Source organism: Silurus aristotelis (assembly GCF_946808225.1).
Source record: "Silurus aristotelis genome assembly, chromosome: 27".
Taxonomy (NCBI): domain Eukaryota; kingdom Metazoa; phylum Chordata; class Actinopteri; order Siluriformes; family Siluridae; genus Silurus; species Silurus aristotelis.
In genome coordinates, this window is record NC_139600.1 from 4,143,292 (window position 1) to 4,170,313 (window position 27,022).

Here is a 27,022-nt window from a genome sequence, read left to right on the forward strand (position 1 = left end):
AGGCAATCACTGCCCTTCAACTTCAGGTAGCGCTAATTACGAGGCGAGGCGAGTTATGAAACTCGTTCTGCATACAGAGCAATGCATTAACACCCAGGAAGGCCTGCGAGCAGGAAATGCAAACCGATAGGACGGGGGATTAGACGTGTTTCAGGTTATGAGACTTGATTGCGGGCCATTTTACGATCCTATTATAAAAACTCTAATAAAGACTCGAATGCTGCGATCTGTAATAAAGTGATGCTTATCTTAATTACGGAATGATAATCGCGTTACAGATATCGTACTGCTGTTTATATTAAGAAGCCGCGGCACAGGGACAAGATCTGAATGTAAAGACGCTCCGGGGGTTCGGTTTTACCGCAGGAACGCTGCCCTGTACTGTATCGACTGATCTGCCATGTGCAGGCTGTAATAACTGGCTGAGAAAAGCAGGAAGAAAAAGAAGGAAGGAAGAAAGTAATGAAAGAAAAAGAGACACTGGAGAAAAGCAAGCAAAAGAAATAAAGATGAGGAAAAGAAAGATGCCAAAGAAAGAAAGAGAAAGGAGAGAAAGTAAACGCAAGAAAGAAAGAAAAAGAAAGGGTGAAAAGAAGGAATACATTTAGAAGAAGCGAAAAAAACAACTAATAAACATAAGAAAAAGAAACACCCAAAAAAATGAAAGAGAAAAGCAAAAGAAAGGGAGAAAGAAAAAAAAAAGAAAGAATGGAAGGAAGGAAGGAAGAAAGTTGGAAGGAAGAAAGAGAGGGAAAGAAAGAAAAATACATTTAGTAGAAGCAAAAAATAAACCCTAATAAATAAAAATAAGAAAAAGAAAGACCCCAAAAAATTTAGGAGAAAAGCAAAAGAAGAAAGAAGAGAAAGTAAATAGAAGAAAGAAAGAAAAAAGAAAGGATGGAAGAAAGGAAGAAAGGGAAAGAAAGCAAGAAAGAAAGAATGAAAGAAAGATAGCAAGAAAGAAAGAAAGAATGGAATACATTTAGTAGAAGCAAAAAAAATAAAAAGACAAGAAAAAGAAAGACTCAAAAGAGTGAAAGAGAAAAGCAAAAGGAAGGTAAAAAGAAAAAAAGGATGGAAGAAAGAAAGGAAGAAAAGTGGAAGGAAGAAAAAAGAAGAAAGAAAAAAAAGAAGGGAAAGAAAGTACAGAAAATAGAAAAAGCAGAAAAAAAAGAATTTGTGTGAAAGAGAAATGTGAGCCTCTGATTGAAGCTTGAAAAAAAAAGTGAGAAATCCGGAAAAAAAACCTGTTAGAAATTAAAAAGAAAGAAAAAGGTATGGAAAAAGGGAAATAAAGAAAAAAAGAGTGCGTGTGATGAACATTCTATTATTGTACTTAATTGGAAAAATCTTAATGTTTTTGTAAATGCGATCAAACCCCCTAAAAAAAAAATTAAGCCTTTAATTCTGGATGAACTGATCTTTACAATGTAGCTTCAAATAAGAAGGAGAAGAAACAGCATGAGGGGAAGGAAGGTTCAGTGAAAGGATTATAAGCAGTCTGATGATCACTTCATGTTCTGCTTCGGTTTCCTGATCAGGACCAAAGATTCTGTGTTCAAATTTCATTATAGGAGTGAAATATAATAAGCATAGTTTTTCCTTCTGCTGCTCAGGGAAAGCAGTTCATCCCGACTTCCTGCTCCACCTGAGTGCAGCAGGAAACTGATGGACTGAAAGAAGGTAACGAAGCCAGACAGGGAGGAATGAAGGAAGAAAGAACTGAAGGAATGAAGAGAGAAAGAAACAGAGAAAGAAAGAAAGAAAGAAAGAAACAAACAAACAAACTCAGACAGGGAGAAAGGAAGAAAGGAAGGTAGGAAGGAAGGAAGGAAGGAAAAAAGAAAAAAAAGAAAGAAATGAAGGAAGAAAGTAAGGAAGAAAAGGAAAGCCAGACAGATGGTAAGTAAGAAAGAAAGTAAGAAAGAAAGAAAGAGGAAGGAAGTGATACAGGTATGAAGGAATAAAGAAAGAAAGAAAGAAAGAAAGAAAGAAAGAAAGAAAGAAAGAAAGAAAGAAAGAAAGAAAGAAAGAAAGAAAGAGGTAGAAAGTCAGACAGGGAGAAGGGAATGAAGAAAGAAAGAGATGAGAGAAAAAAAGAAAGAAAAAAGTAAGAAAATAAAAGAGCCAGACAGGGAGGAAGGAAGAAGAAAAGAAGAAAAAAAAAAACTAAAGGAAGGAAGAAAAAGAAAGACAGACAGGAAGGATGATAATGAAAACAGAAAGAAAGAAAGAAAGAAAGAAAGAAAGAAAGAAAGAAATAAAGAAAGAAAGAAAGACAAAAACAAAGCCAGACAAGGAGGAAGAAAGAAAGAAAAAGAAAGAAAGAAAGAAAATAACAAAGCCAGACAAGGATGAAGAAAGAAAGAAAAAGAGAGAATGAAAGCCAGACAGAAAGAATGGAAGGAAAAGAAAGAGAAGAAGAAAGAAAGAAAGATAGAAATAAAGGAAGATAAATACACAATGCAATAAATCCAGTGTGTAAAACACTAAAAGCTCTTCTGTATTACGATCAAAAATCAAAAATTCTTCATCCCTTCTCGGTTGTAACTTATTCATCGCGTCATCTGAAATCAAAAGCAGCTTCTTGAGCTCAGCGGGATGAGATGTGCACTTAAATTATTCACCTTCCAGTGCTGCCTTTCTTTCTTTCTTTCTTTCTTTCTTTCTTTCTTTCTTTCTTTCTTTCTTTCTTTCTTTCTTTCTTTCTTTCTTTCTTTCTTTCTTCCTTTCTTTTTTCCTCCACTTCCCCCCCCTTTTTTTTGCCTCACTTCAGATCTATTGCTGAAATAAGAATGAAGTCAAAAAGAGGAACTTTTACATTCGACTCATTGATTGATTGATTTTAAACCAGACCGGTACTAATGGTTTCGGTGATCTACTATTTTCTGGTGATCTGTTACTCGAGTGCCTTCTCTCCAATACGACGATCCTGTCTCGAGGATCTCTGTTAGCGTGTCGTTTGCAGGCTGGAAAAAAAAGAAAAGGAAAAAAAGGAAGGCATGTGAACCTGAGCTCAGATCTGATGCAACGTGATGACATCTCAAACGTACACAGGGCGCCTCGCGTGGAAAAGAAGAAGAAGAAGAAAAAAAAAAAAAAAAAAAGACACGTGCGATTGGGTTTGTGTTACAATGCACATTTCAACAAAGGCTGCACTGAACTGGGGATGGAGGGGGTGGATTGGGGGGGGGGGGGGGGGGGGTATGATGAGCAAAGATAAAATCCCGGAGAGATTGTGTGGAAGGTGTCAAGAGCTGGCAACAGATGGCAGTAAAACATCATACTGTGGAGGCTTCAAAGTAAAGTGCATACACACACACACACACACACACACACACACACACACACACACACACACACACACACAATGCAGCTTCAGTGGTGGGTGTAAAGAAAGAGAAAAAGGAGGAAGGGGGAAAAAATAAATAAAAAATTACGCGACAACAAAAGCTAAAATGAAAGGGACTTCTTTTTTTTATATCGCATTCCCAATTCCTGCAGTATTGGCACAATGTCAGCCGAAAGCTTGAATCTGGAGGAAACCATGATCTTCTGGAAGCACCACTTTCAATAAACCCATGCAGCCACTTAAGGACACATTTGTGTCTGGCTGCCTAGAAATGGATTCGAAATAGGTCAAGCCTTTTAGATACTTCCACTAGTTTTTACCCACCGTAACATGAATCCTGAGCCGTCTAGGAAGCTAGGAAGCTAGGAAGCTAGGAAACCCCCCCACCTCCACCACCTGCTGCTCCTCATTGTCCCGCGTTTTTTCGAACCACTTCGAATGCGGTGCCTTAATGCAGCCTCCCTACCATGTGGGAGAGAAAACAGCATCCTCTGTAGATTTGTTCTCGTTTCGATCGCTCCCCTTCATCGACGAGTTCACGAGGAGCCTACGCTTCGCCGTGGTTACAGATCAAGCTCGTTTCCCTTGGTCACAGCTTAATATGCTTATTAATTCCATTCCACTTCTCTTTTTTTGCCTTTGCCTCTTCTTTTAATAGCAGACCCGGTCACGCCAGAGCTGCACACGAATCCCAGTGCAGATTCATGATGAGGCTTTTGTGAATAATAGCATAGAGAATATTTGCGCAAACAACCAGGGAGAGAAAATAAATGATGGATGCATGAATATTTTTTTCTATTTGATTGTCTACTGATTTATTGAGCTGATTTACTCCATGATCTGGCCGAGACGAGATGAAGAGGAAAAGAGTTAAAAGGGATCCATATCCTCATCTGGGTGACACCGAAAAGGGTGATTCGAACTTATACTGTAGTCATTTACCAAAAAGAACCCTAGAAAGGAACAAAAAGAAAAAAATGAAGCCAGAAAGAAAGAAAGAAAAAATTTAAGCCAGAAATAAAGAAATGAAGCCGGAAAGAAATCAAGAAAGAAGGAAAGAAAGAAATGAAGCAAGCAAGAAAGAAAGAAAAAATTTAAGCCAGAAATAAAGAAATGAAGCCAGAAAGAAATCAAGAAAGAAGGAAAGAAAGAAATGTAGCAAGCAAGAAAGAAAGACAAAGAAATGAAGGAAGAAAGGAAAAAAGAAAAAAAAAATTTACCGCAGAAAACAAGAAGGAAGGAGAAATAAAGAAATGAAGCCAGAATGAAAAAGAAAGAAAGAAATGAAGCCAGAAGGAATCAAGAAATGAGAAAAGAAAGAAAAAGAAATGAAGGCAGAAAGGAAAAAAGAAAAAAAAAAGCCAGCAGGAAACAAGAAGGAATCAAAAGAAAGGAGAAAAGAAAGAAAAAGAAATGAAGGCAGAAAGGAAAAAAGAAAAAAAATAAGCCAGCAGGAAACAAGAAGGAAGAAGAAAGAAAGAATTGAAGCCAGAATTAAAAAAAAGAAAAAAAAGAAATGAAGCCAGAAGGAATCAAGAAAGAGGAAAAGAAAGAAATGAAACAAGCAAGAAAAAAAAAAAGAAATTAAGCCAGAAGGAATCAAGAAAATGGAAAGAAAGAAATTGGGGGCCTGAAAGAAAAAAAGAAAAAAAAATAAGCCAGCAGAAAGAATTAAGGAAGGAAGAAAAAAAAGAAATGACGCCACAAAGAAAGAAAGAAAGAAAAAAAAAAGGAAAAAAGCCACGCAGGGAGGAAAGAAAGAAAGAGAAAATGATAAGATGATGTGATTAGAACTTATACTATACTCTTTGTATAATTGTATATGTATCTTTGTAACTGTCAGTTGTACTATGAAGTTAAACAGTGTGCTCTCTGTCCATCCAATTCGAGGACGCGAAAATGCTGCTGTGTGTGGACGCCTTTTGTCCTTGGAGTGTCCCAAATCCCAGACTGATTGGTTGAAGCGACGGCTTCAAGCAACGTAGAGTTTGATCCCGGAAGCACATGAAGTTATGGCTGAAATGAGCTCGAAACTCCAATGTACTCCAATTTCCTGAGAGAAACGCAATGAAATGAAGGGAACGGATTATTGGGAATAATTGGAGACATTCATGGACAAAACTAGATTAACTTAAGCCACTGGTTCACTGATTGAACTGATGACCTGCAAATGGACAACCAAGATATTGGAGTATAAAGCAGTGACCAAACAATAGGTTTTAAGTATAAAGCACCTGCTTGACTGTGCGCCCTCATCCCCCCATACACAGGATGGTTTATCCTTCTTTATATGGAATGCAAAGCCAATCTGTAAAGTCTTAACGTCATTCCCAGTAATTGTATGTAGACTTTCACATATGGTGTAAAGTATTTTAGTGAATGTACTTCATTAATGTTAGTCATTTTTGTGCTACTTTCCAGTTTTACTGAGTATCAAAGATATTAGCAACTTTGACTCCACTGCATTTATTAATCATTATATGTACTTTTTACGCCATTATATTTTAAGCCGTTGAAGACGTCATTACCGCTCCCCTTCCCGCACCTGCTGCCTGCGAGCGACTCTTTTAGCACCGCTGGCATCATTTTCAGTCCAACAAGTGCTCGGATCAATTAGGTTCCCTGGTGGTCTATTGGTTAGGGCGCTCTCAACGCTGCGCCCCGGGTTCGATCCCCGGACAGGGAACCAACCCCAGCCATTAGGGTTGCACAAGCCTTAGTGCTGGGGAGGGTTGCGTTAGGAAGGGCATCCAGCGTAAAAACATGTGCCAACTCAAACATGCGGATGGTCCGCTGTGGCGACCCCTAACGGGAGAAGCCGAAAGAAGATCAATTCAGGAAAAACGTTGAGAACCAGGCTTGTTGAATAAAAATATCTGCCCTCTCCGAGACCGGCATCAAATCCCAGTCAGCTCGGAATATTGAGTTTTATTCGTTTAATCTAATATTTCTCATTTCAATTGTATTTGTTTATTGACCACAATGTTCTTCTACTTTGTGACATGATCCTGTAATTGTATTTGTCCATTAAAAGACCCCTATTTGAAAGATTCCTTCACTAGGCATCTTTGACTCAACATAACTCAAATCAGTTATCTATACTTTTACTGAAGGATGATTTTCAGGTACTCTTTACACCTCTGGACATTACTTACATACACAATTCTTACATTCTGTCAAGCTGCTTTGAGACAATGTCAATTGCGCGTAACGTACACGCATTCTGCCTACTTCTACCCAGGTTACCCTATTTTTTATTTATTTTCTTTTTTTTTACAAGCCCATATACAATGTTTACAGCTTCCCTTCCAGTTCATTCCAGTTATAGCAGAGAAGACACACCACTAACAAAACAGTTTATTGCTCATAGGCTGTCATGCATATATTGGGTTTGCCTTTAGCATGTAGTAAAGTATGTTTAATAGGAAATCGCATTTTTTTTTTTTTTTAAAGGCATTGAGCTGCGCGATCCTGGGTTTAAACAACGGACGGCGTTTATAGATTGAACACAATTCAAATATAATCAGTGGCGTACTTTTATTTCCTGCATTTTTTGTAGGTACATGACATACAATGACATGAAGTACAGCGGAGCAAATAAGTATTTGATACACTGCCGATTTTTCCGTCGTAGTTACACCTCAACTGTGAGAGACAGAATCTAAAAACTATCCAGAAAATCACATTGAATGATTTTTAAACAATTCAATAAGTATTTGATACAATAGAAAAATAGAACAGAAACCTTTGTGTACAATTACAGAGGTCAGATGTTTCCTGTAGTTCTTGACAAGGTTTGCACACACTGTAGCAGGGATTTTGGCCCACTCCTCCATACAGGTCTTCTCCAGATCCTTCAGGTTTTGGGGCTGTCACTGGGCAACACGAAGTTTCAGGTCCATCCATAGATGCTTCTTACGGAGCCACTCCTTAGTTGCCCCGGCTGTGGGCTGGGGTTTGGGGTGATTGTCATCCTGGAAGACCTAGCCACGACCCATCTTTAATGCTCTAACTGAGGGAAGGAGGTTGTAGCCCAAAATCTTGCGATACATGCCCCCATCCATCCACCCCTCTATACGATGCAGTCGTCCTGTCCCCTTTGCAGAAACGCACCCCCAAAGTAAGATGTTTCCACCCGAATGCTTCACGGTTGGGATGGTGTTCTTGGGATTGTACTCATCCTTCTTCTTCCTTCAAACACGGCGAGTGGAGTTTATAACAAAAAGTTCTATTTTGGTCTCATCTGACCACATGACCTTCTCTCATGCCCCCTCTGGATTAACCAGATGGTCTTTGGCAAACTTCAGACGGGCCCAGACATGTGCTGGCTTCAGCAGGCGGACCTTGCTTGTGCTGCAGGATTTTAATCCATGATGATTTAGTGTGTTACTAAAGGTAATCGTTGAGACTGTGGTCCCAGCTCTCTTCAGGTCATTGACCAGGTCCTTCAGTGTAGTTCTAGATGGATCTCTCACCCTTCTCCGGATCAGAGGTAAGATCTTGCATGGAGCCCCAGTCCGAGGGAGACTGACAGTCATTGTGAATTTCTTCCATTTTCGAATAATTGCGCCAATATTTGTTCTTAACAAGCTGTTTGCCTATTGTCCTGTAGCCCATCCCAGCCTTGTGCAGGTCTACAATTATTTTGTCCCTAGTGTCCTTAGATAGCTTTTTGGTCTTCCCCATAGTGGAGAGTTTAGAGTTCCATTAATTGAGTGTCAATTTTCTTAAAGACAAACTAACAGGTCTGTGAGACACAGAATTCTTGCTGGTTGGTAGGTGATCAAATACTTATTTCATGCAATAAAATGGAAATCAATTATTTAAAAATCATACAATTTGATTTATTTTTTAGATTCTGTCTCGCTCAGTTGTACCTACGATTAAAATTACAGATCTCTCGTTTTTTGTGTAGGAAAACTTGAAAAATTGACAGTGTATTAAATACTTATTTGCCCCACTGTATATACGATATACGAGGGAGGTGGTAGCGCATTCGCATTTACGGCATTCGGTAGACGTACAGTTATTTCAGTTATTCAACTGCTGAGCAATTGCGAGCCTTGCTTGAGAACAACAGCTTGGCGGTGCTGGGATTTAAACCCATGACCTGCCGACGATTAAGTGCAACATCTTATCCATGGAAATCCCACTTCGACTCAATGGGTAGCTCAGTGGTTATGGCTCTGTTTTACTGTTTGGAATGTCAGGGCCTTAAGTCTCTGTGCTGCCAAGCTGCCACTCTTATAATTATCTGTTAATTATATTATACCATTTTTATTTGATAAAACTTTTCAAAGTACTTGCTGTTTCTTCTGGCCATTGGTAGATGTATTGATAGCGTGACGCATTGGTAAAAAACTTTTTATTTACAGTACTATATTTGTATTATTTAGAAAGTGACCAATAATTTGTAACTAACGTTTGGTATGTAGATTGAATTCTACTCACTAAACTGTTTCTCGAGCTCGTTCTCTCAGCACCGCTGCTGCTACGCGAATATGACGTATCGGAAAGCCACGGAGACCGAGTCGTGAACTGAGATTTACCTAGAAAACAGATCAACATGGCAGAGGTAGAGCTGCATCGTTCTGGAGACAGAACAGGAAAAGAACATCTGGGTTTATCTCCTCTTTTTCACGTCGGCTTCAGTTATGGAGACCCACATCCCTACTATATACTGTGTATGACAATATCTGCTTAAAAAATAAATAAATAAATAAATTCACAGTTTCAATAATTGCCATGCAAATTAAAGAGAGAAAATGCTTTTTACTTGTCACATGTACATTACAGCAATATAGTGAAATTCTTTCTTTGTAAAACTCAGCGCCAGGTCAGACATGTTACAGCGCCCCCTGGAGCACAGAGGGTTAAGGGACTTGCTCAAGGCCCCTAGAATGGCAGCTTGGTGATACTGGGGCTTAAACCTTCCCCAAACTTCCAACCAGTGACCTAGAGCATTAACCACTGAGCTACCACCTCCCCCGAATTTTTTTATATAACGCTATACCGTTTAAGATTCACTCATTCATTGCAGTGGGAAAAAAAACATTAATGCGCCGAAGGCTGTAAAACGAACAGCCGTCAATTTGCATTTGTTTTCGGTGGGTTTGTTTACAAGGTTTCATATGTTACATGCGCAAAGACAAAAACAACGCACAGAAAAAACTAGCGCCGAAATGCCAGCGTGGCAGCTCAATTACTGAATGATTATGTTCTGAAACTCAGCAAGACTTTCTGTAATAAAATGCTGATTCCACTCCGTGCTGAAGACGAGTCTAAAGCTGGTTTTTGAAGTGCAATTACAGCAATCCGTTTCAGATGAATACTTCCCCAGTAAGAGATGATCCCAATAAAACCTTGGCCAATGTCAGTAACAGACTGCGCGGTAATGTGCGTTCATCGCGTCAGATTTTACGATGAAGATCCTTTCACGAAAGACATGCGCCCACATAAAATGACTACTTCCTGTTCAGATCACAACCGAAAAATTGCCATCACCATATATGGAGCTAGCCTTTGAATTTCACACAATCCCCGTGCGGTGTAGCATTGGATTTAACATTCATACTGGAGAACGTGAATGCAGGGTGTCCAGCAATTCCTTTTGCTTTGGGTGCAATGATCAATAAGATCTGTTTTTGGATCAGCATTGGACTCTTCCCCCCACCAAACTCACTTCACTCCATTCACTACATGCCGATTTGTTTGAATAGAAAGAAAAACGTAGCTCAAGCCTGGAATTTCTTAGCATTCGTAACAGTTTTATATTTTATATATATATATATATATATATATATATATATATATATATATATATATATATATATAAATTTAAAAGTCTTCACCTTATTAAAATAATTAATATATTTATCATTTGAAGCCCTTTTTGTCAATTTTACAAAATAACTACCCATTTAAATGACTATAATGTAAAATAAAATTACACATAACGTGAAAAGGTTTCATCATACCACCCACCCCACCCCTACAGTGTCTGAAAAAAAAACCCCAGCCATAAACACCTACGCTAATTTTAATTCAGCTAATGCTAACTGGACGCAGTAATTGGAAACTTGCTAAAAGGCTAGCATATAAACTGGGAGCTTTGTGAGCAGGGACTGGGTGAGCTTAAAAAAAAATTAATAAATGAATAAAGATCAGTCATGAAACTTTGTATTTGGCCGTAAGAAACGTAATTCTTAAAAGAACAAACAAAAAACCTCCCAAACCCTGAACTGGTGCTTTAATTCCTTCATTGTTTATTTCAACTTAAGACATCAATTGAATTCAGTATGAAAAATTTTTTGTGTATGAAAAAAAGGGTTTTATTGTGATGGTCTGGGGCTGTTCTGCTGCTTCAGGACCTGAATTTAGCTGTTGACCAAAAAATCCTGAAGGAGAATGTCCGGCTATCTGTTCGTGACCTCAAGCTGAAGAAAACTTGGGTTCTGCAGCAGGACAATGATCCAAAACACACCAGCAAGTCCCTTAATGGCTGAAGAAAAAAATGAAGACTTTGGAGTGGCCTAGTCAAAGTCCTGACCTAAATCCTGTTGAGATGCTGTGGCATGACCTTAAAGAGGCGGTTCATGCTCAAAAACCCTCCAATTACAACAATTCTGCAGAGATGAGTGGAGCAAAATTCCTCCACAGCGCAGTAACAGACTCAGTGCGAGTTATCACAAACGCTTGATTGCAGTTGTTGCTGCTGAGGGCGGCCCAACCAGTTGTTAGGTTTAGGGGGCAAACACTTACTCACACAGGGCCATGTAGTTTTGAATTTTTTTTCCCTCAATAATCAAAAAACCTTCATTAAAAACTGCATGTTGTGTTCACTTGTGTTATCTTTTACTAATATTAAAATTAGTTTGATGATCTGAAACATTAAAGTGTGACCAACATGCAAAAAAAAACAGAAATCAGGAAGGGGCGAACACTTTTACACCACTGGATGTATGTTTATATATACATATTTTCATTTTTGTAAGTGTTCTAGAAGATCTAGAAGTGGTTTGCTCTTCGTTCGACAGAAAGCACCTGACCAGGTCTTTCATTTTCACTCACTCGGACCAACATCTGAACAAATTTCTCAAACGCTCGGCCTCATTTACAAACGTTGATATGTGAAGTACCAAACTACTCATTACAAGAACATCTTGTGGGGTCTGGAGTGTTCGCCTATCAGCTGAATATCAAAACAGAATGCAAACAAGCTCCTTTAAAACGCTACCTGATCATAGAATGTTGAGATGAACCCCAGTGTTGTTAGGAAGCTGGAGTCCGAGCGCAGAATGTTAAGGGCCTTGCTCAAGGGCCCAGGTGTGGTGATACTGGTACTTCACCCAGGATGGGTAAAAGAGTCAGTGGTTAAGATGGACTTGTGATCAGAAGTTTTAGACTTCAAATCTCAGCACCACTGAGCTTGCTACTGCTGCGAGGCCCTTAACGCTCAACTGCTGCTTGTATGAATGAGATAATTGTAAGTCGCTCTGGAAAAGGGGGTCCGCCAAATAACGTGTAAGTAAATGGTTTCGACTGAAACGTCCAAAAAAATGTTAAAAATGCATGCAAAGATAAAGGCAATGCATTTGAGAAATGCTATGTTTTCGGACAAACTTTCAGAACTTGCACACAAGACACACACACACACACACACACACACACACACACACACAAAAATTCTTCTGTCTGCCAGGGTCTGTAATCAGGTCGATAAGCTGTTGACACGGTAATTGGGAAAAGAAGGTTTGAAACCGTGCGCACGAAAGGAAGGTGCTGTGCGCTACACCTGCAGCATTAAGATTCTGCCCGAGTGCCTCCTGGCTGACCTTGAATCCGCTGCTGCGCCACGCTTGATCCCATCAGATCTTGCGGGTAAAAACCGGACCGGGCGAAGGTGACCTCTTGCTGTGAAATCGAGTGGCAGAATTATTGATATTTGCCCACCAATGCTGAGTTTACGCCAACTCACTGATAAGAAGAGATTAGAGGCACTAGCACATATCAGTGTCACAGTTCCAGAGTATTTAAACATTTGAGGTATATATATATGAAGTAGGTTATTTTCTATTATGGTACGTGTGTCATGCTGCCTGGGAAGTCAATGGGAAAATAAAAGGGCTGCTGCACCTTTAAGTGTCAACAGTGGTCGATAATTTCCTGATAAAATATTCAGAGCGGCGTTCGCGCCCCCCCACACACTTGCGCGTGATTATATGGGTCAAGAAGTGGAGGAGTTATGACACTGATGAATGGATATGCGCCCACAGGGTTTATATTATGACTCTCTAATTCGGTTGAACAGTGGCATTGTTACGCAGCTCTGGAACGACTAACAACCACTGGATTTATACTGCCACAATGCTGGAGATCTTTATATTGCACTTAAACCTCAGAAAACACATTTGATTGAATTGCATGTTGAATAGTAATGCCAATTTCTTTATCGGGTTAGTGAGACATATGTTATATATCTGGATTTCATGTGTATGTGGCCTTAAATTATTTTTGGAACACTAAGGACTGCCAGAATTTTTTTTTTTTTTAATGAATTCTCCATTTGAAGTGTTACGTAACAGTGTTGCTACATGTACATTTCTGACATTTTGTCAGACGCCCTTATCCAGAGTGACTTACAACTGAGCAGTAAAGGTCCCAGGGTGGAAGATGAGGGTGGTCTGATTTGAACTTTTGATTCAGAGCACAATGTCTTTGAGACATTTATATAAAACATCCAAATGTTTAGTACCTAAAAGTTTGTTCATTATAATTCTAAGTTGATCCCTAATGAGCAAACCAGTGTCAACTGTGGCAAGGAAAAACTTCCTGAGACTTCATGAGGAAGAAACCTCGAAAGGAACCAGACTCTAAATGGATCCTGTCTTTATCCTCAACACCAAATGTCCATTCATTACAATTCCTTGTTGTTGAGGGGTGCTGTTCACTGAAAGGTTCTGAAATGCAGAATTGCTCGTGCAACCTTTGGTCCTAAAGCATTGTAGCAGACTGTTTATATTACGGTCCAAATCCAGTCTCAAAGCTCTTGAGCTGCTCAATTACTTCATGGACTTTTAGGATGTTGATGTGGACTCCATCCAGAGGTAGGGCAATGGGATGGATCGAGCAGATCCGGAGAGAAGACATCACATTTGAAAGAACAAATGTCCATTGCCTATAGTTTTGTTTTGTTTTTTTGTTGATTTAATAATGATGAAGCACAAGGAAAAATAAGCAGGTTAACAATAAATTTTTTGGAATTTTCAACAGAGAAGTTCTCCCCTGGGCCCAATGGGTGATCTGCATGGGCTCTGTGCAGCAGAGGCTCCCCTGGGAAATGTCAGGAAGATATTTTAAAATAGAAATGTTAAACAAAGCGTATTGGCGCAGGGACATTGGCACAGAGCTAAGCTCCCTGCAATGGCAAAAAAAATACAAAAGCAACGGACGTGCTCGTTCACTCCACACGAAGCACACACACATCACGCTTAATGCATCACGCATGGAAGACCAAAGCCAGGAGAACGAGCTTGTCGGCCTCGAACTTTGCTTTACAAGCGGAAAAACTAAAAGACGACTTTAACAGCGATCCCCCCAAAAAAACCTAATTTTAGTCCTGTTTGTATTTGTACATTTATTTGTCCATTCAGAGTAACGTATTATTTAGTCCCGCACCTAATATACACTAAACTCTATAAATACAAACCTACAAAGGGACACTGTCTTTGCTCAAGTGTCCTTGGACTGAGTGTCCTTGTACTTATAGATTGAACAAGCTTTTCTATCTCTGCCTCTTTTTTCCCACTTTCATTCATTTTCAAAATTGATTTCAGACCCAGTATGAAAGTAAAAAAGAAAAACACAATGCAGCATCTTTTATAGAGGGAAAATATTATACACACACACACACACACACACACACACACACACACACACACACACACACACACACACACACAATGTTGCCAAATGTTTTTGGACACGTTGTCATAAGTATAGTATGTGCTTTTTGAGCATCCCATTCCACATTTAGTCTCAAATTTCTCTTAATTCCATCCACTCTTCTGGGAAGATGTTCCACTAGATTTCCAAATGTGACATTTGTGCTTATTAAAAAGTCAGGTACTGATGTGGGTAGTATAAGGAAGCCTGGGATGCAGTCACCTTTATAATTTATCCCAAGTGTTCAATAGGGTTAAGGTCAGAGCTCTATAGCAGCTCTTCCACTCCAACCCATGCAAAGCATAACTACATAGAGTTTGCTTTGTGCACATGAGCACCGTCATGCTGGAACAAGTTTGGGTCTCCTAGTTCAAGTGAAAGAAAAATGTCATGCTACTTCATCCAAAGACGTCCTATACAATTGTGTGCATTCAGCTTTAGGATAACAGTTTGGGAAACAACCACATATGGGGGGGATCATTCAAAATACAACGTAAAAAAAAAAGTCCCTTATTTTTTGATCGTTTTACTGTGACATCTATAAGAAAACCATGCTAGTTACAAACAGCTATATAGGAAATGTATCGCTCAGTAGCGATACAGCGCTGTGCTAAAGACAGGTAATAACCTCTACCCTGATAACTTTGCACTTACGTTTAATAAGGGCACATCTTTTCGGAACTTACATCGCGCCGCCTTGCATCGCCTGACACAGTAATAGATATTAAATATGCACTAATGGATCGTTGGCAAATGAGCTGGATTATAGACCTTTAACAGTGGCGTTTTAACAAGGTCCCCTGGTGGTCTAGTGGTTAAGATGCAGCGCTCTCACCGCTGCGACCCGGGTTCGATCCCCGGTCAGGGAACCATCCCCAGCCACTCTCAGTGCCGGTCCCAAGCCCGGATAAATTGGGGTGGGTTGCGTTAGGAAGGGCATCCAGCGTAAAACATGGGCCAAATCAAACGTGCGGAGGATCCGCTGTGGCGACCCCTAACGGGAGAAGCTGAAAGAAAGTTTTACAGTGGCGTTTTAACGTTTTACAGCAGCTCCGTCCTATTGACATTGTGCCACTGCCTATAGCTGTGAATGACATACATTGCACTCGAATTTCATGGACATTCGTCTTCAACTCTCTGCGTGCCAACGTGGTATTTCTGCGCTCCTGACTCTCAGACTTTTAAGGATGTGGGGGAAAGGGAAGTCATGAAATTAAATAAAAAATTAAATAAAAAAACAACAGCATGCAGTTTTAAGTGAGGAAGGAAATTGGGCAAAAAAAAAAAAAGAATCGTAAAAAAAATAAAAATAAACAAAAACAAAAAACACTGTTTGTACTATTATTCTTCTGGGCTTTTTAGTATTTTTGTGGTTCACAACAGGGTAGGTTTAGCCTTGACCTTGGCCTGTTAGCCTTTTTATAAAAATAAAACCAAACATTTGTCTGACCTGCTACCCTGTGGAAGAAACATGCCTGGGAAGATTTACTCAAGTAATTGAGTGCATTCATTCATTCATTCATTCATTCATTCATTCATTCATTCATTCATTCATCTATCCATTTTGCTGATTTCTTATTCTCATTTCACCAGTGCGTCCGTCAATGCTTTTCGGTGATGCAATTCTGTTAATGAGCAATTAGTTAACAGAAATAAATCGATTCGTTTAATAATTTGGCACTGAAAGCATTACATGAAGCTCATCAGCAGGTTGCGAGCAGCTGTTTTTTCACACCTTTCAGTCTACTGGATTTTCCCTATGGGAATGACTGTAATTTAAACAAATAATAAAGCACACTGCTAATCAAATCTTCAGGCAACAAATTCTTAATACAAATTCATAGAGATTCATGAGGTCATGCTGTCCGTAGACGTGTGCAGTATGAAAAGGTGATTTTGATACGTTTCCAAATAAGAACGAAAAGCTCATGATGACCCATCGTTTAACTTCCACCAGTCTCTGTAACTTCTCACTCTTCAGACCAGCAAAGAAACTGACATATCAGCGATTATCATGCCGCCCAGGACTGGAAACTTTGACGACTATCTGGGCAATATCCGTCCGTCCGTCCGTCCGTCCGTCCATCCGTCCGTCCGTCCATCCATCCATTCATCCATTCATATATCCATCCATCCATCCATCCATCCATATGTCCATCCGTCCATCCATCCATCCGGCTTAAATCAGGAAATTTAAATCAATCCATTAGATATGTAGAGCGCTTTTAACAATGTTAAACAATGTTAGTGCCTAAAAATGTGTTCCTTATATTTGTAGGTTTATCCCTTATGAATGAACCAGTGCCAACTGAAGCAAGGAAAAACTCCTTCAATTAAAAAGGGAATGGTTGTTTTACTAGGGAATTAGCAGTCCACTCAGGTGTCCCTCTTGTTTTATGAAACCTTTGACACCTTATTTGTTATGGCCCTCATTGTCCTCCGCGATAGAGTATTTAACTCATTCCTAATTGACTGGATGAAGAAAGAAAAAAAAAAAAACAAGAAAGAAAAAAACATTCCTCACTTCTAAAGATGAATGCGCCACTGACCTGATCTGATGCATGCAAATGTGGGCTGTTATCTTAAATTCCCAAACAAAGGCGAAAGCAAGAATTGAACAAAACCTGTTCTACAAACCGACTTTGTTGTTTGTTTCTTCAAGAGCACTTGCGCTACACTGATTTTATTTACACCGGGTTTTTCTTTGTTGACCTACGCACATAACTGGAAAGCAGAAACCAATGAAAATACAATATGATGACAGTATTGCTTTCTTTGTCGTGGTCATTCTGAGACCAGCAGCATTGTTCATGAGATATTACGTTTCTAATATCCAGTTAAGTCAGTTCACTTTGGTCGATTTGGAAATCTGTGCAGATTTTTACCGCTTTTGGTTTTGAAACTGGCGGCTGACAGACACGCCATTTTCTCGAAACATATGCGGAATTAATAAATCATTCTGTGATGGCGAGATCGTTCTTCGAGATGAATGCAAATCCTCACGGAGGGGGAGCGTAAATGAGAGCGAAAGTGGAAGTGCAAATCCGAGCGCCGTTCCTAATGGCGCCTTAAAAGGATTGTTATTGCTGACTATTATGTCAATAAATAAGTCGTTCTTATATAAGTAATGCGATTTTTAATGGATTTGGATGCAGTTCTCTGGCGGTTCCGGGCTGCACAAAAAGAGGCGAATCGGATCGACGCGCTCGTCCAATTACGGCGATTTGTTTCGAGCTTTGAACGACAGTCACAAAATACCTTTAGCGAAATCCAAAAACAGATTTAGATCCTTAATTAGCGCGCTGGAGACAAACGAAGGCGCGGACCGACTTTCTAAGATGACAGGAAGGAGGAAATATTGGGAGGCTCCAGAATTCTTCTGGGTGGCAGCGGATAGCGGGATTATAAAACATAATGCTTCTACCACTGTATACTTTACAGTATGTCACATTACTAAAAGAAGTAAATGGATATTCAGAGTGAATAAGAGTCCTGGGATTGGCACTAAGACATTTAGATTTTTCAAGCAGTTTGTAAAAACATCCAAATCGACTTGATTACATCCCCCAAGCAAACGTAAACGATTCTTTTTTCCTGAATAGTTTAGGATCCAGGTGAAGGCAGCGAGAGCAATAGAAGGTCACTCAGAAATGCAATCCATCCTGTTGTGTTGTTTAACGTTTGACACCGTGTTCGACACGGGTTAAGCTTTCGCTATGAACCGCAAATTGCATAAGTTGCTCTTTATTCAATGGGTAAATGTGGCCCATTTCTGTTGAAGTCAAGTTACACAAGTAGTAAACCAAAAATAACAACAAAAAAAAACGAGGTTAAGAAATGGGACGAGACATTTAAAGCTGTGCTAAGCGAGGGTCTCGAGAGAATGTAACTCCCCTTTTTGTGTTGCTCCACCCACATCAACCGTGTATGCTAAGGTATAAAGTAGGAGCAGTGTGAATGAACAAGCAATTTGACGACTTTTTTTTTTTTTTTTACCGTGTGGGATTTAGCAGACTTTCAGAATACTTTCGATTAAAAAAAGCTCATCCTCATGCTAGTGTTACTTGGTCTGTGACAAAGTGTACCATCAGTCTAAACAAAATAAAATTAATTAACTAAAGAAGATAGTATATGTTATTGTGTGTGCGTTGCCAGATATTTTCAGAACTTTGCAGTGAAATCAGTGAAACACTGAAATCTAACACTTTTTTTCCCAGTCATGAAAATGACCCCAGAGACTCTCTAATCCCTGTGACTACTTACTTAATTTCATTTATGAGTCTCTAAATAAGCCTAATTTCACCAACTGTTTTTATGCCTACTGAAGACAAGAACAATAAAGCTTCTTACTGATCAGTAAGAACAGCAGCATCTCCTGCTGTAGGTTTCCTGTCTTTGGTCTATAAGATTCTGGCGAAGCCTATATAATTACGACACGGATTTCCAGTTGAGGAAAAAGTCCCTTCAATTACAAATGTAATCTCTTTTATCTCTTACATAGCCATGGTTCCAACACTACAATTCATTTCCATTCCGTTTGAATTCCTTCAAGAAAAAGAAAAAAAAAAAAAAAAAGAAGAGAGAAGCTGCAGCCTAAAGCTTTCAGTGTAAGATGATCTCGAGCGTGAGGTAAAAGTGAGCGTTTGGATCGTGAAAGTAAATGAGGTCATACCTCTGGTTTAACGCTTACCCAATTATCTCCCTTTATAAGTAGGCCACCTACATTTTGCATTTGCCCAAAAAAAGAAATAGAAAAAAAAATACAAAAATTCTACTCTGGACAACACTGTACACTGATGAATGCAATGGGATCTAATAAGTGAACTGCTTTTTTTTCCTCTTTTTCTATTTATTTAATGCAAATTATTCAGACTATAAGGATAAAGCACAGGGACACAAAACAGAAATACTACATGACCACATTCACAATTTTTTTTGTTTCAATAAAACCTTAAAACATATGGCTTTTCAACTTCATGCTAACAAAATAAATGGAGCATGTATTACCAAGTAGAGCCCAAGATTGGCATTATGGTGAGACGTAATATAGTTCTTTTTTTAATTTTTTGAGAAAATGTAAATAAAAAAAATTATGCAATTATTGGCAAATCTTATTTATCCACATTCTATTCATAATTAAACATTTTAAATGTTTAAACTGAAAATATAGAAGTTGGGACAGGGCCATGTTTACCACTGTGTAGCATCACATCTGTCTGTATACATCTGGGAATTAAGGAGACCAGTTGTTGAAGTTTTGGGAGGGGAATGTTGTCCCATGTGTGTCTGATACAGAATCCAGGCTGCTCAACAGTTTTGAGTTTCCTTTGTTGTGTTTTTCGTTTCATTTCAAATGTTTTCAAATGGTGAAAGCTCTAGACTGCAGGCAGACCAGTTCAGCACCCAGACTCTACTACGAAGTCATGCTTTTGTAAAAATAGCAAAAAAGTATGCAGTTAGCATTGTCTTGTTTAAATATGCAAGAAATTCCCTAGGGGAAAAAAAGCTGGTTCCTGGATGGAAGCATTTGTTGCTCTAAAACCTGTATTATTGACTTTAAAACACCAGAATTACATTTACTATTACAAATTTGTCTTTATGCACTATTTTAAGTTTGGTTTCACTAATAATAAATATATATTTGCATAAAACATCCATATTTGTCAATGGCCATCTTGATTAGAGTATTAAACTTCAAAAGTATTAATTTAAGGTACATTAAGAACAGATATAAAATGTGCGATTAAATCATGATTAATCACCATTTAACTCATGACAATTGGGCGATTAACCAGGATTAAATACTTTATTTGATTGACAGCCCCAATATTAACAATGTGAGGTCCAGTTACTAGTAGTAGTCCAGGTAGTAGTAATGGATACCCAAACCTTTTTACTTCAACTTGAGTAAAAAAGAATAATCAGTACTTTAACTTTTTAAAAACATGAGTATCTGTACTTCTACTTAAGTAAAGGATGTGTGTACTTTTGCCGCCTCTGCTTATGACGCCATTAATCATAATATCTTCCTTGCTGGACTAGAAAATGTTTAAATAAATGTAGCACCTCTCTCTTGGTTCAGGTCTTAATTGACTGATCGCTATCAGTTTGTTGATGGCGAGATCCCCACACTCTCTGAGGTAAAGTTTGGTGTTCAGCAAGGATCTGTCTTAGGCCCACTGCTTTTCTTTCTATATGCTGCCTCTGGGTGAAATTATACATATAAACATGGTAATAGCTTCCTTTGCCATCTTAATGATACATAGTTGTATGTTTCAGCAAAGCCAGATGAGAGAGATTAGCTCATCAGTGTTGAGGTGTGTGTAAAGGACAGATGCTTGATAACTTCTTTCCGCTTAACGGAAAGAAGAAACAGAGGACAAGAGAAAAGTACTTTTACTAGGAACACATACAACTAAAAGTAAACTTTCGGATTAAGATCTGGATGGTCTTTCTGTCTCAGTGGGTACAGCAGTAAAAGACCTTGGTGTGATTGTTGACCCTAGTCTTTCCTTTGAGGCTTATGTGAATATTATTACCAGTCAGGCTACACTTGATACCGGTCAAATCTCGCATTAATTCCAAAATACTACTACTGACGTAAAAAAGGACTAAACGGTAATCCCCCATGCCAACTTTGATCACAGGGGGCAGGCTATTTGTTGGTACCTAAAATTATTAATACTACAGCAGGGGCAGATCTTTCTTTTACAAAGCCCCACAGTTATGGAACAGCCTTCTAATTAGTGTTCAGGATTTGTCCTCAAATAGCTAAACAATACGAATGCTTAATCTTTATTCCTGTCACCCCTCACTCTCCATCCCTGCCAAGTAAACATGCAACCTAAGGTTCCAATGGCCAGTGTTCCTGTCCTTTCTTCTCTTCATATCTGCCAGGTTCATTCCAACATCCCACCTCTGGATTCTCAATTGAAAGCATTCTGCAGCTGGGGATGACTCCATGACTCCACACCTACAGCCTGAAGATCTATGAAGCCCCTGAGCAACTCAAGAACATTGAAAACTACAATGGCTCAGGACCACAGGTTGCACGAATAGTTCTGCATTTACACACCTATTACTGCACACCTCAGAAATGGGACTGCATTGAATGGGCATGCAGTGCAATCCAGATGAGGATAGGTTCCCTTTTGAATATGGTTCCTCTCAAGGTTTCTTCGTCATACCATCTTATCAATAGATCAATGAAGGTGTGACTAATATACAGTCCAATATGTTTATAACAGCCTAGGCTCATCTGCTGAACAATAATTCTTGGCCATAGCAAGGAAGCAAAAAAAACTCTAATCTCTCTAACCTGAAGTAATTTTGCTAATTAATCAATAAGCTAATTTAACTATATATATATATATATATATATATATATATATATATATATATATATATATATATATATATATATATATATATATATATACATACATACACACAGTATACAGTGAGGAAAATAAGTATTTGAACACCCTGCTATTTTGCAAGTTCTCCCACTTAGAAATCATGGAGGGGTCTGAAATTGTCATCGTAGGTGCATGTCCACTGTGAGAGACATAATCTAAAAAAAAAATCCAGAAATCACAATGTATGATTTTTAAACTATTTATTTGTATGATACAGCTGCAAATAAGTATTTGAACACCTGTCTATCAGCTAGAATTCTGACCCTCAAAGACCTGCTAGTCTGCCTTTAAAATGTCCACCTCCACTACATTTATTATCCTAAATTAGATGCACCTGTTTGAGGTCGTTAGCTGCATAAAGACACCTGTCCACCCCATACAATCAGTAAGAATCCAACTACTAACATGCCCAAGACCAAAGAGCTGTCCAAAGACACTAGAGACAAAAATGTACACCTCCACAAGGCTGGAAAGGGCTACGGGGAAATTGCCAAGCAGCTTGGTGAAAAAAGGTCCACTGTTGGAGCAATCATTAGAAAATGGAAGAAGCTAAACATGACTGTCAATCTCCCTCGGACTGGGGCTCCATGCAAGATCTCACCTCGTGGGGTCTCAATGATCCTAAGGAAGGTGAGAAATCAGCCCAGAACTACACGGGAGGAGCTGGTCAATGACCTGAAAAGAGCTGGGACCACCGTTTCCAAGGTTACTGTTGGTAAGACGTCATGGTTTGAAATCATGCATGGCACAGAAGGTTCCTCTGCTTAAACCAGCACATGTCCAGGCACGTCTTAAGTTTGCCAATGACCATTTGGATGATCCAGAGGAGTCATGGGAGAAAGTCATGTGGTCAGATGAGACCAAAATAGAACTTTTGGGTCATAATTCCACTAAATGTGTTTGGAGAAAGAAGAATGATGAGTACCATCCCAAGAACACTATCCATACTGTGAAGCATGGGGGTGGTAGCATCATGCTTTGGGGATGTTTTTCTGCACATGGGACAGGGCGACTGCACTGTATTAAGGAGAGGATGACCGGGGCCATGTATTGCGAGATTTTGGGGAACAACCTCAGTTAGAGCATTAAAGATGGGTCGAGGCTGGGTCTTCCAACATGACAATGACCTGAAGCACACAGCCAGGATAACCAAGGAGTGGCTCTGTAAGAAGCATATCAAGGTTCTGGCATGGCCTAGCCAGTCTCCAGACCTAAACCCAATAGAGAATCTTTGGAGGGAGCTTAAACTCCGTCTTTCTCAGTGACAGGCCAGAAACCTGACTGATCTAGAGAAGATCTGTGTGGAGGAGTGGGCCAAAATCCCTCCTGCAGTGTGTGCAAACCTGGTGAAAAACTACAGGAAACGTTTGACCTCTGTAATTGCAAACAAAGGCTCCTGTACCAAATATTAACATTGACTTTCTCAGGTGTTCAAATACTTATTTGCAGCTGTATCATACAAATAAATAGTTAAAAAATCATAAATTGTGATTTCTGGATTTTTTTTTTTAGATTATGTCTCTCACAGTGGACATGCACCTACGATGACAATTTCAGACCCCTCCATGATTTCTAAGTGGGAGAACTTGCAAAATAGCAGGGTGTTCAAATACTTATTTTCCTCACTCTATATATATATAAATATAAAATGGATGTTTTACTGAAAACCATCCACATCCAGTTGCATAAATTGTATGTAATAGCCCTGGTTCCTTCTCCAAACTGTCAAGAATCCTAATACCCTTATCGTCACACCATGTTACATAAAAGAAAGAGGAATTTAGTGATTTTGGCCCATGACAAATACTTTAGACATGAAAGAATTTCTAAGGTTGTTTGCCAAAGAAAACAAGAGACTGAAGCCATGCCCACACTAATAAGTTTTTTTGTTTGCAAATGTATTTTTTTTTTTCTCAGTTTTGGCCTTCTGTTCACAACGAGACGGGGGGTTGTCAGTCAATGAAAACACTCTCCAGGTTGGATACATCTCAAACGCCGTTTTCACGTCGCAGTTTGGACTGTGTGTGAAAACGGAGGCTTTCCATAACGATGACACATTTTTAGTCGTTGTCGCGACGAGTACATAAATGATACGGGTTGAAGCGTCTCACGGTTCAGGCGCGTGTAATACAGGGGTGAAAACGTTTTCAGACTTTTCAGTGTGAAAGCAGAAAGCAATGTGGAAGCAGAGCGTTTTTATGCAAAAATGTCGTTTTCAAATTTATCCGGATTAGTGACTACGTAGCCTAATGCTGTAGATAGATGGATGGTTGGAGAGTCAGAAGAATAGCTAGACAGAAAAAAAAGGAAAATTGGGATATAACAAGCAGTATAAATAAAGGTTCAGGTTGCTGTTTGTTGTAAAGTAATTAGGTAAGGAAAAAATATAATAAAAATTAATGTTTAGATACTGTTATTGTTAAGTAATGAATTAAGAAAATAATTTCAAAAATTCTATAAAAGTGGGGAAAAAAACATTTCTATAATGCTTTGATTTGGGAGTTAGATAGGAGTTTTTTTATTTGAGAATGAATCTGAAAAGGAAAAAAAAAAGATTTATAGCAGGGGTCACCAACATGGTGGCCGCGGGCACCAGGTCACCTGCAAGGACCACGAGTCGTCCGTGGGCCTTTTCCTTAAATAGCTCGTATGATGCAACTTGGAGCATGATTTGTTCAAAATTGTTAGTGGCTAGTGAAAATGTAAATACTTGCAAAGATTTGTAGAAATAAAGTTTTGCACATTATTTATTTATCTGTTTCCTACCTTGTTAAATCACTGTTGATAATTATTGTGAGAAATCATTACCATGATCAGTGTCTTCACATTGATGAATATCATTAATTATTAATAATAACTTATAATTAAAGGTAAATTTGTTATTTTAGAAGTGTGTATCAAACTGGTAGCCCTTCACATTAATCGGTATCCAAGAAGTAGCTCTTGGTTTCAAAAAGGTCGGTGACCCCTGATTTATAGAGTTTAAAGTTAATTACAGTTAAAAATTTTAGGTTCTGGTGAGAGCTGGATTAAATGTTGGGGCCACTACCACTGAATGCCCACTTATTATTTGTACCAGCCCACCCTAATATAACTGACTAGAAAAAGGCCCTGCATTAACATTTCTACTTTTATCACTGGGAAACAATACTCACCTCACTATTACTGATGCCACAGTGTCTCTGTCCATTTTCTGACTGGAAAGGGATTCCAAAACATCACTGCTACTGCAGCCCAATCTGGCACCTGGATATCCATCTTGGAGGAACACATGGAGAAATCGAACGCCAAACTTCTGCTCCTCAGCTGAAGAAACAGAGATCATGTGATCAGTTGCCTAGTCTGCCATCAGTCCGCCAGATAATGCAAGTGCAAAGGGGTATTAAAGACAGCAATCTATATTATGTGGAGGTGGTACATCAGTGGTTAAGGCATTGGACTCTGGATGGGCAATCAAATCCTAACACCACCAACGCTGCCACTGCTGGGCCCATGAGCGAGGCCCCTAACCTTGCTTTGTCAGTCACTCTGAATTAAGGCGTCTGCTAAATGCCATAAATGTGCATGTGAATATTTTACTATACAACAGTCTTGATTACTGATATACATTTAATTATACATTCATATACATTTTTTTAATTGTTCCAAAAAAGACATTCCTTCAAAAAGGGCTTTGCCTAATTAAATATGCAAATAATTGCATACATAACAAAACCAAAAGTGTTTAATATTTAAATATTGATTTTACTTTAAAATTGGGCAATTCAATAGAGCTTTTTGTTTTCATATTGTCTCCTTGTTTACTCGAGAAAATATTGATTTAAGATTCAAATAACTAGTGTTTGCGGAACACGTCGAGATTCTGCAAACATTCGGAAAACATAAATAGGAACGAGCATACAATAGACAAGAGCAGGACGCAACACCACTAGACATATTGATAAGAGAGAGCACATGGCAGCCTCAGAGTCTTGGACTTGGAGTAAAGTCTTCAACGGAGCCTCCTGTTGTTGCAGTCTAACTGCCTCGAGGTTTGATGTGCTGTGTGTGTGGTCCCTGGTTCATTTCTGCTCACGGTTGTAGAGAATCAGTAGGTCAGCCAGTCACATACACTGGCGATCAAAATTAGAGAACAATTTATAAACAATTGAACAATTCTGAAATAATGTCATCTTCACTGCTCAACAGTTAAAGGAGTTTTTGTCCTGTCTATACCATGCTACCAGAACACCTTTTCCACAAAATAACTAAAGCAGTTCCAAAAAAAACATTCTTTTGCAGAAAACACACTGATCAAAATTAGAGAACACTTTCAGATACCTCCCAGTTATTGGTGTTAATCTGGCACCTGGTGCTAATTTCCTTGATTATCTGTCAACCCCCTATTTAACTGGCAGCCTAACTTCCAGTTTCACTGACTCTGCAAGATGGTGGGCCGTTCTAAAGTGACTGAAAGCCTCCGGCAGCAGGTTGTCCAGATGAAGGCCAAAGGGATGACCCTATCAGCCATAGCATAACAAGTTGGTTGTTCCAAATCTGTGATTTCAAGCATATTAATTCTTTACAACATCACAAACTCATTCAAGTCCGCCAGAAGGCTGGTCGTCCACGGAAGACAAATACAAGAGAGGACAGGATACTGTGAAGCATCTCAATGGGCAATCGTTTCCACACTGCAGCTGGAATTGCTCACCAGTTCAGCGCTGAACATGGTAAGGATCTGTCTCGTCAAACAGTGTTTCAAAGTTTAAGAGCATTTGGACTGAAAGCCCAATCTGCAGTGACCAAACCTCTCATTAGCAGAAAGAATCAAAAGGCTTGACTAAGCATGTTGTGTGGACAGAGGAGAACTGGTCCAAAGTTCACTTCAGTGATAAAAGCAAGTTTAATTTATTTGTGTCTGATGGGAATCAATATGTTCGGGACAAACTGGAGAAAGACTGAACCCAAAGTGTGTAAAGAAGTCAGTGAAAAGTGGAGGAGGAAGTGTCATGGTTTGGGGCATGTTTTCTGCAGCAGGAGTTGGGCCTCTTATACAGCTACATGGCAGAGTGAATGCAAATGCTGAAGTCATTCAGAGCAGAGGCCTGTACACTTCCTACTAATTGCTGACTGTTGTAACCTTCAGAAAATTTTGTTGTAATCTTTTTCCATGCTACAGTCATTGTTGTTCTCTAATTTTGATCAGTGTGTTTTCTGCAAAATAATGTTTTTTTTTTTTTAAATGCCAAAGTTATTTTGTGTAAAAGGTGTTCTGGTAGCATGGTATAGACAGGACAAAAACTCCTTCAACTGTTGAGCAGTGCAG

General features: G+C 39.0%; 1 protein-coding gene across 2 annotated transcripts in view; it reads right to left on the reverse strand.

Annotated features, from left to right (window-relative positions):
* eys (eyes shut homolog) overlaps positions 1–27,022 on the reverse strand; it is a 307,099-nt gene that overhangs the window by 61,501 nt on the left and 218,576 nt on the right. For both annotated transcript variants that reach the window (XM_083532265.1, XM_083532266.1), the window contains one exon: positions 24,870–25,020. In XM_083532265.1, coding sequence (XP_083388391.1) covers positions 24,870–25,020 — 151 coding nt within the window. The remainder of the gene's footprint in view (positions 1–24,869; positions 25,021–27,022) is intronic.